At 40.0% G+C, this 18,217-nt stretch overlaps 1 protein-coding gene across 4 annotated transcripts in view; it reads right to left on the bottom strand.

Annotated features, from left to right (window-relative positions):
* Positions 1-18,217, bottom strand: part of DCLK2 (doublecortin like kinase 2) — a 203,666-nt gene that overhangs the window by 17,906 nt on the left and 167,543 nt on the right. For all 4 annotated transcript variants that reach the window (XR_011969725.1, XR_011969726.1, XM_072621226.1 and 1 more), the window contains 4 exons: positions 17,046-17,103; positions 10,014-10,133; positions 9,098-9,244; positions 581-714 (listed from right to left, as the gene is read on the bottom strand). Coding sequence is in view for 2 of the 4 variants with exons in the window: in XM_072621226.1 (XP_072477327.1) it covers positions 581-714; positions 9,098-9,244; positions 10,014-10,133; positions 17,046-17,103 (459 nt within the window). In the remaining 2 variants the exon portion in view is untranslated. The remainder of the gene's footprint in view (positions 1-580; positions 715-9,097; positions 9,245-10,013; positions 10,134-17,045; positions 17,104-18,217) is intronic.

Raw genomic sequence — 18,217 nt, 5'->3', positions numbered from 1 at the left:
GTCCTCCTCATCCCCCCCCCCCCCCCCCACTCCTGAAAGGAAGGATCTGGGCTTCTAAATCTCAACACAAAATTGTTCACAGCAGTTAACCTTATTGCAACTGCCTTTTACTCATCTTTTTACTTATGTTACAGTACCCATTTCATACACACACATATGTGCCTATGTATGCATGTACATATATCTTAGTTCTCATGTCTGCCCTGGTGTGTGCGCATGGTTACACACACAGAGGTAAAGTTATTTTGATTCTTCTCTAATTTATATTTTTTTGGTAATCTGCTCTGTTAAAAACCCAAACCCAGATGCTTATTTTAATGTATGCTTTTTATAATGCCTTCATTTTAACGGTGAAGAAAGAAAAAGGGAAAGGGAAGAAATTGCTGAGTAGCACACAAGGTCTGGAATCCAATCCGGATCCAAGGAAGAGGGTCCACATGGGCAAGGGCATTCTTCCACAAACTCCCTGGCATGGTGGAGAGGCTTCCATGCCAGAATCGAGGACGAGCCGTGAAGCAGCAGGCAAGAGTTGTCATTTCACTTGACGCCAAACAATGACCCAAAGCCAGAGGAGTCTTACCCAGTCTCTGCTATTATTTCTGGAGCCACGTAAGTGGGTGTGCCACACACAGTGTATAAAGGCCCTTCGACCACTGTGGCCAGTCCAAAATCTCCCAGTTTCAAAGATTTGGTTCCATCTGGATATTCACACACCTACAGGCAAGAGAAGCCAATCAATAATTAGGAGGGGAAGACAGTGTCCATAACTACACAGGGGAAGAAGGGAGAGAAAAATGGGGAGATCAGTGTGTGTTTTTCTTTATATTAACAAATTAGGAGAGAAACTTCACTAAATTCCTTTTTCTTGTGAGACAAGTGCTACTATCTTCATGTTCTTAAATTTTGTCTTGAAAAGATTGAATGACTATAATAGGAACGTAGACTTAGAGCTAGAGGACCTCCCAAGGTTGAGTCTAACTACCACCTTCATTTTATTGATGAGGAAAGTGAAGGCCAGAGAGGTAAACAGGCAGCAAATGGCAAGGCTGGGCTTCATTTAAGCCCAGGTTTTCTGATTCTAAACCTAGTGTTCTTGACTATAATGCCTTCAGGGGTAGGGGTGGGAGCCGTCTCACTAACATTCTCCCTAAAACAAGCACCAGAGTTCTCTGCTGCTATTATGAATCCACAACTTCTTTTTACTTTGGGCAACCTGAGTACCTGTTCAAGGCCTCACTTTCCTCATCTGTGGAATGGAAATACTATTTACGTTGTCCTCCACTTGCAGCAAGGTCCAAATGAGAAAAAGTACTTTGTAAATGTTGAGCTATATAACTATAAGCCCTCAGTATGTGGCTAATGAGGGGCCATGAAAGTATAAATCTCCCAGAAATCACTCCCCCAGTCACCTGCCATGGTACTGTCTTTCATATTTCCCATCTTGAATTTTTCATCAAGTCCTAACCTTTGGGTTATAAAACAATGGTTTGGTAGAAAGACAGACCAATTACTAGTCTGCAGAATGTCTTCCCTTCCCTTAGCAAAAAAAAAAAGAGTTTATTTTTCTCATGGTTTCTCCCATTCATTATAATTCTTCTATGCAACATGACTAATGTGGAAATGTGTTTAAGAAGAATGTACGTGTAGAACCTATATAAGATTGCTGTACTGGGGGAGGGGCGGGGGTGGAATTTTAATCTTATGGAAGTCACAGTGAAATACTGAAAACAAATAAATTTTAAAAAATTTTGTAAGTACTTTATCAGATTATGACTAGCACCGAGCAAAGCACAGGTCTGGCCCTAAGGGGATAAGGCAAAGAATAGGTCCACTTCAAGGAGGCTCTGGGTAAGAACCTGGCAGCTGGTAGACAGCGTGGGATCTGGACGAGGTAGGGCAGGCCCAGGTCCCGGCTTGGGACCGTCAGCGTAATGACAGCAACAACAGAGGATACACAGATGCTGAGCAAGGAGGGAGTAGGGAATTGGCAACAGAAAGGGAATAGTAAAGGAGGAAAGTGCCTCAGTCAAAGTATACCTTCCTGAGTTTATCAGCAGTTAGCCCTTGGTTCTCCAGGCTGGGCTGGGGCAGGAAGGCAGTGGAGGAGAAGGGAGCTGGTCTTATTTCTGTAAGTCAGTCAATATTTTTGGACTGAGTCACACAATATATTTGAATCTTAAAATGCATATCCCCCTAGTTGTGATATACATATATATACATATATATGTATGTCTACATACACAAACACATTTGTCAACTATGTGCCACACTTAGTATTATAAAGCTCCTTCCAGGCACTTCAAGGTGTATGAAGATGAATAAGACATGACATATTATCTCCAAGTAGATTACGGGACAGCATGGCACAATGGCTGGCCTCAGAAGGTGTCAGTTTTCATGATGCTGCTACTGAGGATGCTTCCATTTTCTCATCCATCAGATGGGAGGTTGGATTAGACACTCTTCCAATTCGAAGGCCCACTATCCTCTATGAGTCCTTTCAAGGCAGGGCCTGGCACCTTTGTGACATCACAGACCATGTCTTGACTTGCTTATGAACTGGATTTAAGTGAGGCAGCATTGTGCAAAGTCGTCAGCCTCACTCTCTCTGCCAAAGTCATCAAAGTCCATTGGCAGAACCAAAGTCAAGATGACTGGAAATGGCTTAGGATACTGTGGGTGACCTTGACATCTCCACTGTCTAACCAAATTCAGCCACCCTCATGGCCATGGGAACAAATTGTTTTTATCCACCCATCCCACCAGGGGAAGTCTTTACATGCTTGCCACACCCTGAATGGGTTTGAGGTTTGCCAGTCACCCCCAACCTGGTTCAGCTCATCTGCCAAGACAGTTTACCTGGGTGTAGCCACTATACATGCTACAGTTTCTTGGAACCACAGGTCACATTTGGGTAAATCAGTGGACACCAATGGTAATGACCATAAAAGGTCTCAGCTAGGCTTCCCGCAATAGGAGCTTAATTAGCATTTGTGGACTTGAATAGAATACCTGATTTCTGACCTCAAGCAGTCTAATGTGGAGGGGAGGGACATACACAAAAATACTTAGAGAGGAGAATCTATGACAGGGATTCTTAAATCTGAATACAGTTTTCAGGAAAATCACATACTTGGATGGGGGAAAAATAATCACAACTTTATTGTGTAACTTCTATGACAAGCTATTATTACCACGGGGCAGCGAGGTGGCATGGTCAATAGAGCACTGGGCCTGGAGTCAGGAAGACCCAAGTTTAAATCTAGCCTCAGATACTTACTAGCTGTGTGACTAAGCACCTAAGTAAGCAAGTCACTTAACCCCAACTGCCATCCAAAAAATAATAATATGTAAAATAAAGGCAGTGCTCCTAGTGCATTTAAAGCTCTCCCTTTCACGAGGAAGAGATAGCATCAAAGGATCATTGACTGAAAGCTGGAATAGACCAAGGCTACCTAATCCAACCATTTCAGTTTAGCTATTTATTTTAGGAGGCTAAAGGTGCAGCAGCAGCTCAGCCAATCCCATGGCTGATTAGCACAGAAGCTTTGACCTACTCCTGTTTCCTACATGGGCCAGCTCACCATTGTCAGGCATCCTACTGGCCCTTGCTTCCTGGGGGCCCCTGGATTTAAATCCCACCTCAGTTACTTTCTGACTGTTCGACCCTGAACAAAGCACTTGACTTGAGTATTAGTTTCTGCAGCTATAAAATAGAGAGAGAGCACTGGGTCTCAAGTCAGAAAGCTATTGCATGACCATGGAGAAGTCAATTAACCTCTTTTTTGCCTCAGTTTCCTCAACTGTAAAATGGGAGTAATAACATCTCCCTCAGCATTGTTGTTGTGGAGATCACATGAGATAATGCATCTTCATCATTATCACCCATTCATTCTCGGGAAGGAGAGGTGGGAAAGCGAGCAGCCAGGCCCTAGTTCAAATGGTCCCAAACTCCAGCTGGTCACTTGTACTGACAAACCTGCCCCAAGCAATGGAATGAGCTCAACATTGAGGATAATTGTATGCTCAGTGATTAATTAGGCTTCAGGAACGAATAAATTTGAATTTTTGTGGCTAATAAAAAGGGGTATCAAGTGTTATTTCTTTTTTTTTTTTTTAAGAAGTCATAAGGTTAAAAAAAATATACCACCATTGGTGAGAGCAGTGGTTGTGGGGGAGAGGGGTCCGAGAAGGACTCAACTTCCCCTCTGACACTCTTTGATCCAACCGCTTGGGTTTTCTTTCTGTTCTACATTCATGACAGACCACCTGCCACTTTAGTGCCCTTACTCTATATTCTCCTTTGTTCAGTTGAGTCTGACTCTTCATGACCCCATTGGGGGTTTTCCTGGCAAAGATACTGCCATGGCTTGCCTTTTTCTTCTCTAGCTCATTTTACAGATGAGCAACTAAGGCAAATGGGGTTAAGTGACTTGCCCAAGGTCACACAGCTAGGAAGTGTCTGAGGCCAGAACTGAACGCAGGAAGCTGAGTCTCCCTGACTCCAGGTCCAGCACTCTATCCACTAAGCCACCTAGCTGATACCCTCTTCCTTCAAAATACAGCTTGAGCTCTACCTTCTACATGAAGCCTTTCTTGATAGATTCAAGACTTAGTGTCTGCTTCCAAACTACCATATATTCAACTATGGTGTATATATACACACACATGCACTCACGCACATGAAAATAGCAGTGAACTGCTCAGGACTACAAAGCTAGTGTCTATGGCTGGATTTGAACTCAAGTCTTCCTGGCTCTAGGTCTAAGATTGGAGTATCATCTGACTGCTAACATAATGAGAATTTATCTCTCCTTTAATCATCTTCATTAAGGAGTTTAATTTTCCTCTTCCATAATCTCCATTATTTCTTAAAAATTTGAAATTAAATTGTTTTGCCTATCATGTCCTCTTTTAACACTCAAAGGACTTTTCTGAGTTATTAATTTAGTAATCATAAGTTAAGTTATAATGATGTTTTTGTCATGTTTCTCCTTCTGTATTACACATGTACCTACACATGCCCACAAGGAGATCACATTTTTATGCCTTAAGATGACCAAAGAATAATCATGGGTATTTTTTTCTCCTCAGTAGTGCTCAATATTCTGAATCTGCCCAGAACTGAACAGGATCATATTTAAAGGCAATCAATATTTTACATAAAGTAATAGGAACCAGATTTGCATTCATTCTAAAGACATCTAAAAGATGGGTTTTCATTTATAATGTTTAATGTAAATATATTAAAGAGAAAATATTACATGTAGAATGACAAGTGTAATTTATAGTGTATTTATCATAACCCACAGTTTAGGAACAAATTTCCCCTGAGTAATTTGCATCAGTGAGTACATCATTAGTACCATTTGCCAACTGACTGAATCATGAGGCTAAAACAAATACTTATTACACACATTTTCAGAAAAGCAATGTTTGCTTGAGGAATTTCAACTTAGACATCCTGGGGCCAGCTTCAGGGCTTCACTTGGAGACAGAGAAGCCCAAAGGTCCAGCATTTCCTCTCCGCAGAATTCCATCAACTACATGGGCACTACAGTGAGGTAAGCGGCATTACTCCACTGAGCACTGCATGGACAATGTCGTATGAGGCACACATACATTGCACAAAAAACACACTCTCCTTTATCTATCACCACTAGTATACAATGAACACATAGAGTGAATATTAAATCTTGGCCAGAAACAAAAATATTTTTGAGATACTCTTTAGGTGGCAAGAGTAAGAGGCGGAGTTTCAAGCATAAATACCAACTCTTCTTTATTACCTGGATAAATTTAGAAAGGTCACCTAACTTTTCTGAGCCTCAGTTTCCTCATTTGGAATATGAAGAAGTTGGATTAACTCTAAAAACTATCAGTTCCTGAACTGGGTAGAAAGTATGAGGACTGCTCCCCGCCTGCCCCCCACCAAAATAAATAAATAAAGAAAGAAGCAAGCCCCCTGTATCAAATTACTGTTTACCATTGGTCGCTTAATTAATGGCATTGTCATTATGTCGGCTTGCCACGGAAGAGAAGCGGACAAACTTCTCAGTCTTGCCCCTGCTAGCCTGTGGAACACTGACTTTGAGCATCCAAGAAAACCCAGGAATAACTGTAAGTACAATGAGTGATAAGGGCTTTGTCCCAGAGCATCAGGGCTTAGCAGACACTGACAATGCTTGGACTTCCAATTCCTTAGCACTTAGTTAGCAATAATTAGCTACATTAGAGGCTACTGAATTTCAGGCTTCCTCCTCCATAGGGATCACTACCCACATTGAATTGCCCCAAGTGCCCAGATTTCGAGCTATGGCTCTGAGCCTCAGCGTGAAAGCCTGCCCCTCTCCTGCTACGTAACGAACTGCAGATATAGGATAGTTCTTTCTGCTTCATGTGTCAATGTGATTCAAAAAAGGATGTTTAGCTCTCAGCTTCCATATGCAAAAAAAGCACTGCTTTGTTCTCCTAGTAAAGTGTTGCGGCATGATTTAGATGGTCCTGTGAATGTGTGGAGCCCTCTTCCCTCCTCAATCCCAGGACCTCTCAGAAAAGCTGAATTTATCACTGGTCTGCCCCAGTAAACTCCAACAGGGCACTGCTGTACTGTAACTCATGGCATTAATGGCAAGCCCCATGCTCCTTGGCATGACTGCCCATTTATCTTTCCAGGCAGAGTGGATAAATTACAGCCAGGCTACTGGGGAAAAGGATGCAAATCAGATGGCTGAGTGATCTGATGGCAAAGAAAGGAATTACTTTTTAGAAACAGGAAGAAACTTACAGTCACTATTTGCATTTATTCTCAATACTGCGAGACACTTTCCCACCTGAGTCTGGTGCCAGTGACAGTGAGTGATCTTGTATCTGCAGAATGATCTATTTAAGCTTTCTATGCTAAGAGGAGATTTTTGACACATAAGTCTCTATTGGAAATCCTAAATTGTCATATCAGCCTAATGCTGGGGCATCTTGACACTAGAGATTATTACATGAGATAATGTATGGAAAACACTTTGGAAACCTCTATGTGTCATATAAATATCAAGTTACTGTTATTAGCCCATCACAGATGCTAACTTTCATTACCCGGTCATTCCTACATCCTCTCAGGTAGCGGTAATTTGCAGCATCTATCTCATACTGAAGGCAAACACATGGAACGGTTTAAGCAAATGATAATTCATGTGCAAAAATTTCAGCCCTGTGATTTTAATGCTTTTTACACAGTTGAAAATCTATACCTGTCTATAAGCAAGGAAGTGCTTGAGAAACAAGACAGAGACACTGTCACAATAAGGAGCTAGAAAAGAGAAACCGACAAGCACGCATCAGAGCACAGAGACAAAGGAGTTCACGGGGACGTGGGAAATTCCCCATTTCCTCATCGCCACAATATCCAACCTCGCCTGAACCGATGCTACAATTAAACCACATCAAGGTTAGATCAATTACTCCCTTTTGGGGCTCTGAAAATATAGCTCTCATTTTTCAATCTGTCGTATTTGGAAAATAACCAATGGCCCATTCTAAGAATCATTTTATAGATACTTAAAAGCTTTTGCATTTATTTAATACATTTTCACATTTACTTATCTGTGTATTCTATTCCCCCAGCAAAACATTAGTTCCTAGAGAAGATGCACAATACGTTTTGTCTTTGTACTCTTAATGCATAGCACAATACAGTATACAGTAACATACAGTATGCATACAGTAACTGCTCATTAAATGTTTTCTTCAATTGGATTCAACTGGACACAGGCTGAAGTAAAGAAGAGGAATGTTGGATTTTTGTCTTTGGGCCAGTCTTATGATTTCATGTAAGAAGAGCTGGTTAAAATACACATAATCATTTGTGTATAATTTCTCTGTTTTTTGCAGGATAACTGGCTCATGGCAACCAAAACAGAAATCCTCCCCAGAAATAGGCTGCTCCTGATAAATGCTACAAGGACACCTGTTTTGAATTGTGAAGACAGTATCCCCACCTCTGCCTGGGAGATAGAGACTGCAATTCTGTCTTCAGTTCCATCTTGGAGTTCATAAAACAGAGTCTATGATACATATCACATTACAGGGCAGGAGATATTTATTTCCCTAATGGGAAGACTTAGTAATGAAATATAATTCCTTCAGGGAAAAGGACAGGAAGGAAAGAAAAACTCACATCATTTAAAATGAAGACAATAAGAGTCATCAAACGATATTACTGGGGTGGAGGGAGGTAAAAAAATGATACTTTAATCTACGAAAGGCCACTGAGAAAGTCTTGTCTTTAAATTTCTTCACACTCATTTTCCCAAAAAGTTGAGCTAGTATTCAGACCTAGGTTTTATTTCTAGCTCTGCCATTAATTAGTTGTACAACCTTGGACAAATCACTTCACTTTTCAATGCTTCAGTTTCCTCATCTATAAAATGAGGTAGCTGGAACAGATGATCAAACCTACAGTACCATGTTAGGGAGAGGTTGGTCAGCCATCGAAGATTTCAAGGTCATCCACTGCATCCTCGGTCATTGCCAGTTATCTTGAGTGAGGCTGACAATGTTGTGCCACTCGGCCTCACTTCAATCCAATTGACATGCAAGTCAAGATATCACCCCCATGCTGTCACTGGTCCTCTTTGAAAAGGAAGGACAAGCAACCACGCTGGGGGCAGCATGGTACAGACTCTCGGTATCAATCCTAGCCCTGACACTCCTACCTACGAGACCTTGAGCAAATCAATCAACTTCTCTCATGCTTAGTGCCCTCTTATATGAAATAACAGGTCAGATTAGATGAGTGTGAAGGTCTCTTCCAGGTTTAATCTAGCTCTAAATCTTTGATCCTATGATCAAAATGTAAATGAGCAAGAGTTTCTGTTCCTAGCAAATATTAAATTAAACAATATCAATTCAGTTGCCTATCAATATTTTAGGGAAATTGATTTATTTCAAGCCTGCTGATATTCAAAATGCATGCTCTCTCAGCCCTCTTTGCCATGACTAGCAGAATGGTTTTCTCCTTTAACATATAATCCTAATCATTTCAGAGAAAAATCATAAGCTCAAGCAGTTAAGGATCTCTCCCACCATCCTGCTGACTTACCAAAAGGTTCTCAGGTTTGATGTCCCTGTGCACGATATTGAGACCATGAAGATACTTCAGGGCACTTGCTAGATTGTACACCATTGCACTCCCATCTCGTTCAGTGTACTTGGTGGAGGAAGTAATCGCATCAAAGAGATCACCGCCCTAAAGTCAATGCCACAAATATGTCAACAAACAATCACTTTTATGTACAATGCAAAGCTAACAGTCTTTTATATCAGAACCCAACTATTCCATTAACATTTACATGGAAAATTATAATTAATGCGGTAGTTCCAATATTAACAAATATTTATTAAGTTAACTACCATATTCATAACTCTGAACTAAGTATTGGAGATATAAAATTTTAAAAAAGGTATAGAATGCAAGCTACTTGAGGAGAGGAATTAAGATAAGTATAATACAAGGAAAACTATGATAGCTTACAGATCCAAAATAGTTGAGAGTATTTTGAAGAGAGAGAATACATGCTTCCAAAATGGAGGGCAGAGGGGTTTGAGAGGGAGAACCTACATAGAGTCTTGAATGAAGAGAATTCTAATGGGAATATGAATGTTTTCTAGGAATGGAGGATAGTCTCAGCAAATGCCCAGAGATAAAAGAAGAGGTGAAAGATAGATTTCAAGTTGGGAGAATATTTAATAGTCTAGTTTTGCAGGAACATAGAGAATAATGTGAAATAAGTCTAGGAAGGTCACAAGGCTTCAGCTTGTAGAAGTCTTTTTTTTTTTTAATTTTACTCCTACAGAAATAGGGAGCTATAGATGATTTTGGAGCTAGTGAATGACACTGAAGAAAACAATAGTTACATGCCAGTGAAGTACTTTTCTGACTGGACTTAAAAAAAGGCTTTACTTAACACTGAAGTCAGCACTGAAAATGGTCAAAGAAAATTTTTAATCCTTCTTACCTTAACTAATTCCATCACCAGAAAAAGCTCAGTAGCAGTATCCATTTCCTCAATCAGCATGATTATATTTGGATGTTTAACTCTGCGCAGTATTGATACTTCATTCTCAATCAGGTGTTCCTATGAAATGAGAGAGAAACTGATTTGGAAAGTAGCAGTCTCTCCTCTATTTAATAATAGCTACTATCTATCATGCCTTAAATTTGTAAAGTGCTTTATAAATGGCATCTAATTTTGTGCTTTGTGAATACAACTCCAACCAACAGCCATGAGAGACAGCCTTGTTTCGTAGACACTGTCCTTTAGTTTAGTTGGTTGGAGAATAATACTAAGCACCTCAAGTTTGTAGTCTGCTACCAAATGGATCATTTATCTTAGCAAGGTTTGCTTCTCCATATAAATCAATCCATTTCTAAAGGAATTTATTAACATCATACACTACGTGCAAGGCACAGTTATGAGTAAGGGATGAGCTGGGGATACAAGGACAGAAAACAGCCTATCCTCAAAGAGGTTACAATCTACCAGGGGAAGGATACAGTCTGCACATAGAGAAGGATCTCATCTTAATTTAAGAGAGGAGAGTACACAAAGGAGTGCTTGAAGGAAGCTAAAGATTATAAGAAATGGCAACCAAGAGGGAATAATTCCATGCACAGGGGACAGCCTACTCAAATGCATGGAAGTGGAAGATGATGTGCTAAGTTTGGGAAATTGAAAGCAGGGCTACAATGTAGCGGAAGGGCTCTCAATGACAAGTCAAGGCTTTGACGTTTTGTCTCACAGGAAATGTGAAGCTAATGAAGATTCTTTAGAAAGGAAGTGAAATGGTCCAAAGTTTAGGAAGTCATCAGCTGTCTTAAAAAATGTATATGTCTTACCAGAGGGAGAGGGCAAGAGAATACGAATGAAACAACTTGACTCATCCACTGATGAATCAGTATGGAAAACTTGGTATATAAAGGGCAGAATTTTCATTGTCTTGTAGTGAAGGGTTAGATTTTAAAAGTAACTACTTATTAGATGCTAGCTCTAAGCCCCATCCTGTGTAACTTGGTAGCCTAGATTCTGCCAATAGTGAAAACAACAATTATTTTGAAGATAAATTACTTTCCTTGACTGCTGTTACATCTGTAATTAACCACTTTAGGAGCCTAAAGGAATTATTATTCATATGGTTGTCCACTTGGGGAGAAAGTGATACCATAACATGATGTTTTCATAGAGATGATCTTATCATATACAGTCCCGACAAGTCTAGCTATGTTTTAACCTCTGTTTTTCCAGAACTGATAACAATAATTTTATTAAGCCACAAAGGGGAAAAAAATAGACCAAACACATCAGAATGTGGAATGCTTTAATTTCAGTCAGTTTGGCATTCTGAATGCAGTTAATGGCCTTGAGGATGTTACTAGATTTTAAGTTGTAACTAATCCCAGTTTGAATTTCGTGCTGTAATTGAAGAGAAAGATACATTCTTTACCTATTACTTTTGAATTCATTCCCAGATAGATGTTCTTTGTTATCTTAGAGCATGGAAATTTGGAAATATATAGCACTATAAAGACTATTACCTTAATTTTAGCTCTATTTTGACTCAAAAAAAAAACAAAAAACAAAACCAAACCCCACAACAAAAAAGCACATCCACGACTGGATTATCTGTATTAATGTTGTGTTCATCCTTCATTGCTGAAGAAGACCATGCCATCAGAGAAATGATGACATGACTTGCACTTGACTTTGTTTTGAATGAGGGAGGGCTGTGCAGGTCACCAGCCTCACTTCTCCTCCAGAGCCAGCTGAATCCAGTGACCAGATCTGCATCAGGATGACTGGAGATGACCCAGGATGCAATGGGAGACCTTGGCTCGATGAAGAAAATGCTAATAATGCAGATCAAACTTAAAAGTGTGTTTGGTGTGCATTATTTTTTCCCAGAGGTCTGGTTGTTAAACCTTTACCCATACATCACTGAGAACATGGTTTATGAGAAGTTATGTGGATGAAATTCAGTTTCATTTCTCAAAAAGAAAATGACAGGTCAAAGTTAGACATATTTGACTGCTTGAAAAAATTTTAAGTAAAAATTACATTATTATAATATAGCATTGGTAGTAGTAGGTTGGGGGAAGTCACTACCCACCAGCCTCCAGGTAAAACTATGCCAATCTCTCCCAGTCAGAAGAGAAGCTATTACACTTTTAATGACCATCATGGGAGATTCCTTAGTCTCCTTCTTCTCCCCCTCTAATTTCCAGTAACGTAAGCTAATAGTCAAACAACTGACAAAGCTGACATCTCAGCGACCCCTTTATCCCTAAGGACTCCTCTTAGAGGGCTTCTGGAAAGACAGGGATTTTTATTGTTTCTGAATCAGACAGGTCTAGCAATTCTAGGTAATACAACACTCGGAAGCAGCTGCAAAGTCTTTTGCACATTCCCATAAGGAAGCAGTTGTGTGGCCAGCTCTTCTTCTTGTGAGAGATGAAGGGAAGGAAGGCTTGGCACAAGCTGCCATTTCTATATACTGAAGCACCTAGTTTGAAATATGCCTTCTCTTTCACCTACCTCTTTTGAAATGTTTGTTTCCTATCTTGAGAAATGAAAAGTTGGATGTAGTTTTGATAGTTTGACAGGATTAAGATAAATTCATCTTGATCATTATGAAACAAATAACTCAGGTGATGATGGAATTTGTTGCCCATCCAAACCATGAAAACCAAACTGTGATGGAGAACTGTCATTTAAAGCTAAAACAGCCCTGCAGTACTTCCAAGTTTCCTCCAAAATTAAAATAACTATAGGCAAATTTCTACATTGTTCATATTCAGGATGTAAATTCCCATTTAGTGACCTAGATGAGGCAAATAGCAGAAGATCTAATGGAAATTAGGATAAGATATCCAAAGTGGAATAGGCTGCTGCAGGAGAGGGTTTTCTGCCTCACTGAAGATCATCAGGCAAAGGGTGGATGACTAACTTCTTTGGAAAGGGGGATTTTTATCATGTACAGGTGGGACTACATGACCTATGAGGTCTTCTTCCAACTCTGATATAACACAGTAGAGGAATTCTCCCGGGGCCACCAGACATGTGATGCTTCAAAGATGAGGCGCTACTCCAGGAACACTGCATTCATACTCATGCAGCTTACCATGTGAAGCTTTTCAATGACTTAGAACCTCGGCATGGTCAATGTTCTGGGGAATATGAGGTTTATTTTTCCCCATCATTGTCTAATATTTTCCCTAAGAATGTTTCTAACGAGTACTTCAATTTTTTTCAAAGTAACATTATCGGAAAACAGAACTCTGAAATCAAAATATCCAAACACTCTTATCAATGTTATCTTCCAACCTCATACACAGCAGAGTAAGAGCTGTTTCTAATATATGATATCCTCTCCATATCAAATTTTCCACAAAGGAAACTAATGTTTGGTAAAAGTGCGTAATCATTTGCAAATTTCTAAAGTGCCATCTAGATATCATTTCCATCTTCCACCATTCTAAGTTTACATTGCTCAGATATCCATCAATACGCACGCTGGACGGCTGGTGCGTAATTACACATCCAAACAAGCTACATGGGAACCTATTCCAAAGGCTTGCCTTGTTGCATAAAAGCAGAGGGGGACGACAATGAAAACTCATGCGGGTAAAGGGATCATGGAATCATCTTTGACAATGAAGTGTGTGTGTGAGTGTGTATGTGACGTGCATGTGTGTGTGCGTGTGCAAAACCTGAGTGAGAGGGGAGTGGTCTCTGCCTTAGGCTAATGTACTGCTTCATGCTGCCAAGGAACAGTGAATCTCTTCTTGCTGGAAATTGCGACTGTTAACCCTTGCTGCTCGCTGAAAGTGGGCTCCCTCTTTGGAGTATATTAAGAAGAAATCATGGAAAGAATGCTTGCTAGCAGGGCTCCTAATATCAGAATCCTAAACACTGGAAAAGAGGCCGCCGTCACTTCCAACATCTTAGTTCACAGAGGAAGAAAAATGATAAATAAAAGTAGTGCCAGACACGTGCGGTTCCCACAACGATTAACTTTGAAAAACCAAGCAAATGAAGTTTGGGGGTTTTGTGCAGCAAAGGGGAGAAAAATCAGAGGAAACCCAATTTAAGATCACGCTGTTGGGTTGTTTTGTTAATACACTATGTTGAGGCATCAAAGAAAAAGAACCAAGTTTTCAAAGGGACCTCTCCATTTGATCACCTATTTGAGGGCACTGATCTCAAGATTTACAAGTAAAAGCCTTACAGCTGCAAAAACATGCCTATGGTTGCTGAAATTTTTACTCAGCCAATGCTTAACTTTTAAAAAAAAGAAAGGAAAAATTTTAATTCAACTTTTCAATATTTACCTTCTTGAAAGACAAATAATGGATTCTCCTCAGTTGTCCCTCCCCTCCTCTGCCTCCACTTTCTTCTCTGCACAGTGTTGACTCCAGCTGACACCAAACATCTACATTCTTGACTCCTTGCCCCTTTCCGTCTCCTGCCCACCAGTTGGACCACTGTGCAGCCCAACGGATGCCTTTTCATTTCTACTCTTGAACAATTGGAAGAAGTCACATCACTATGCTGACTGCTTCCACCACAGTCATGCTATCCGTCAACATGACCCTCGTTCCTGCACGGAAAGATTGTCACAGCTTCCTAATTCACTCTGTCCCTCTTTCCCTGTCAAACAAAACTGGGACCTCATCTTTGCAGTGCAATATTCTACCTTATTATACGTATAAATATATGCTATTGATCCTTACACTTTTGTAATGACTAGTGCTACACTTCCTTGATCTGGGAACGTAGGCAAACTGATACTGCATGGAACAAAATACATACAAGTATAGACAGGTTTCTACAAAGCTATATTATCAAAGGGAGGCCTTATTGAGAATTTGGGCAACTAGATGGCGCAGCAAGACTCATCTTCCTGAGTTCAAATCCAGCCTCAGACCCTTACTAATTGTGTGACCCTGGGCAAGTCACTTAACCCTGTTTGCCTCAGTTTCCTCAACTGGAAAATAATCTGGAGAAGGAAATGACAAAACATTCCAGTATCTTTGCCAAGATAACACCAAATGAGGTCATGAAGAGCTGGACATGACTGAAAACAACCTAACAAATATTAAGAGCTTTAGAAAACTATTCTGCTTTTCCCAAGGGTTCTCAGTATTTTACATGCAGGAACTCATGGAGGGAGGCATGAGTGGGGAATAACCAGATAAGCACTCCTGTTTGATTCCTCACTTGAGAAAACCCAAGACCAACCTCCTGGCATCTGCCATATCAGTTGGCAGCTATCCCCTAAGTGATAAATGCCCCTTGCTTCTGGCTTCTCTCCCTTCTCCCCCATTACTGTCTGGTCACTCAGGTTTGTGATCTCAGTGTCTTCCTCTGCCCCTTACTCTCACTCCCACAAGTCCAATCCATTGCCCTAACTAGTTCTTTCTGCCTCCATAGTATGACTTTTTACACATTATTTTTCCCCATTCACCCTAGTTGGGACCCTCACAGCCTCTCTCACTCTGTTTACTACAAGAGCCTTCCGATTAATTTCCCTGCCTCATGTCTCTCTCCCTCACTCCAATCCCTTCTCCACATGACTGCTAAAGTAGCTTTCCTAAAGAACAGATCTGACCTGGTAAACCCCTTGCCCCTCCCCTACCACACTCAATAAGTTCCAGGGGCTACCTATTACAACTAGTAAAAAAAAAAAAAAAAAAAGCCACACAAATAAAAAAAAAACCCAACCCCTCCTGTTTGGCATTTATAGCTCTTCAAAACCTGGTTTATTCTCCTACTTTCAGGCTTCATTACTCCCTTGTATGGTTTTTTGCTTTTTTTTGTCCAGCCATATGATTCTACTTGGTGTTCCTCACACATGATTCTCCACCTCTTATCGCTGTATCTTTATGCTGAATATGGTGCAAAAGATAGAGTTTGGGGCCTCAAGTCAGGAAGACCTGAGTTTAAAACCAGACTAAATTACTCACTAGTTGTGTGATTTTGAGAGTCTCTTAACCTGTTTGCCTCAGTCTCCTTATTCATCTGTAAAATGGGGATGATAACAGTACCCATTTTACAGGGTTGTTGTGAGACAGATGAGATAGCTGTAAAGTGCCTGCCACTCATAGTACTACACGCAGGTTTGTTTCCTCCCCTCCTTGTCTTCCCCTCATCTTCAGTTCTTAGAATTCCTGGCTTTCTTCAAAACTCAACTCAAGTACCCCCTCAGTAAGAGGGGGTACTCTGTTACTGTGCTCTCCCGCATCCCTACCACTAGTGGCTTCCCAACATCTACTTTCTATGTATCATGATAGAACCTATGGTATTTACATACAAGTCTTCTTTTCTATTAAAATGTAAGTTCACTGAAGTTAGGGCCTGTCTTTGTTTTTTCTTTGTACCTACAGCCAGCACTTTTAAGGAATGTTTGCTGACTGAATGCAAAAACAACATGATAGCAGTAGAAATCACTCTATTAGATGTTTTTGCTCAATTGATTTCAGGGAATATTCTTTACAGAGTAGGTTGAGTTCCTTCTAGAAAGTATGTATTGTTAACAAAGCAAAATATAATAATTAGCTTTTTAAATAAAAAATAATAGTGCTTTATGTCTTCTCACCCCTGGTAGAAGAATAGAGTTGAAAAAGGTCTTTTATCTTTTGAAAACTGCTTTTATTTTTTAAGCTACGAGTTTAATTGCATGGGGAGCCATCTAGGAAATGAGGTGTCATGGATGGACAAGTACTTCTGAATTATTTTTTTTCAAATTTGAAATGCAAGAAGCACAAACCTGAAAGATTCATGGCCCTGACCTGGTCAGATTTTCAACATTCTACCAAAATTATGGTTCTAAATGTTTTTAGACATCATACCCAGTTCTCAAAATATTTGACCACTTAATGGAAAATGTATGCTCATTAACATACGCACAAGAGGGAAGATGGCACACTTAAAAGATCTTTAGTCGCATACGGTTACTTCAGTGACTTTTGTAGGCCATTATGTATACACTACCTTTCCACAGCACTTGGTTTTATCTATAATTTTTAGAGCAAACTCCTTTCCAGTAGACCTGTAGGAAGAAGACAAGTATTAGTCAACAGACAAACCACAAAATCCCACCTCAGTATGTCCTTGATCACATGGTATAAAGAAAAAATTTAGCATCCTCCCTACCCAGCAGATATGCTGCTTTTCACAAGAAGCTTAAAAAATGTACCCTGTGGAATTGGACATATAATGAGAAGGGAGCTGACGGACAGTCCAGGCAGTACACATTTTTTAAAAATTTAATTTATTTATTTTTTGTTAAATTTTAAGTTCTGAAGTCACCCTCCCCACTCCCACTAACCATATAAATAAACACAAAGAGATACATAGATATACAGCCATGTGTTTGTGTGTATGTAAAACCATATTATACCTGTTTATCAGTTCTTTCTCTAGAGGTGGATAGCATCTTCTTTCATAGGTCCTTATTTTTCTAACAACATTACTTTCATTGTATACAACATTTTCTTGGTTCTGCTTGTTTCACTCTTCATTATTTCATGTAAGTCTTTCCATGTTTTTCTAAAATCAACCCGCTCATCATTTCTTATAGCACAGTAGAGGGTTCCATCACAACTATATACCACAACCTGTTCAGCAATTCCCCAACTGATGGGCATCGCCTCAATTTCCAGTTCTTTGCCACCACAAAGAAAGCTGCTATGAATATTTTAGAACATATAGGATCTTTTTCTTTTCCCCTGGTCACCTTGGGACATAGACCTACACTTGAATTCATGGAACATTAAAAGAATCAGAGAAAAGCCTCTAACACAACTGGAAGGTTCCATGGATGATTTAGAGAAACACATAGACATGAATGGAGAGGGATGAGCAGGATTGAGTTCCAATATGCACCATGGAAAGTGGTTCTCAAACTGAAGAACACATGGGCCTAGTCAAGTTTGGAATATTCAGCAAGCTAGATTAAAGAAATGGAAAACATTTTTTTGACATCATCACATCAGACCCACTACCTTAACATGAACCTTAGCATTCAGTCAAGAAGCATTTATCGAGCCCGTATATTTTGCCAGTCACAGAGCTAACAACAGAAGTTACAAAGAAAGGCAATAAACAGTCGCTGTTCTAATAAGCCTAATGGGGGAGACCACGTATAAATAACTGTACAAACA

The sequence above is a fragment of the Notamacropus eugenii genome, chromosome 6 (genome assembly GCF_028372415.1).
Source record: "Notamacropus eugenii isolate mMacEug1 chromosome 6, mMacEug1.pri_v2, whole genome shotgun sequence".
Classification (NCBI taxonomy): domain Eukaryota; kingdom Metazoa; phylum Chordata; class Mammalia; order Diprotodontia; family Macropodidae; genus Notamacropus; species Notamacropus eugenii.
Note: the sequence above shows the minus strand (reverse complement) of the source record. Positions and strands in the feature narration are given on the sequence as shown.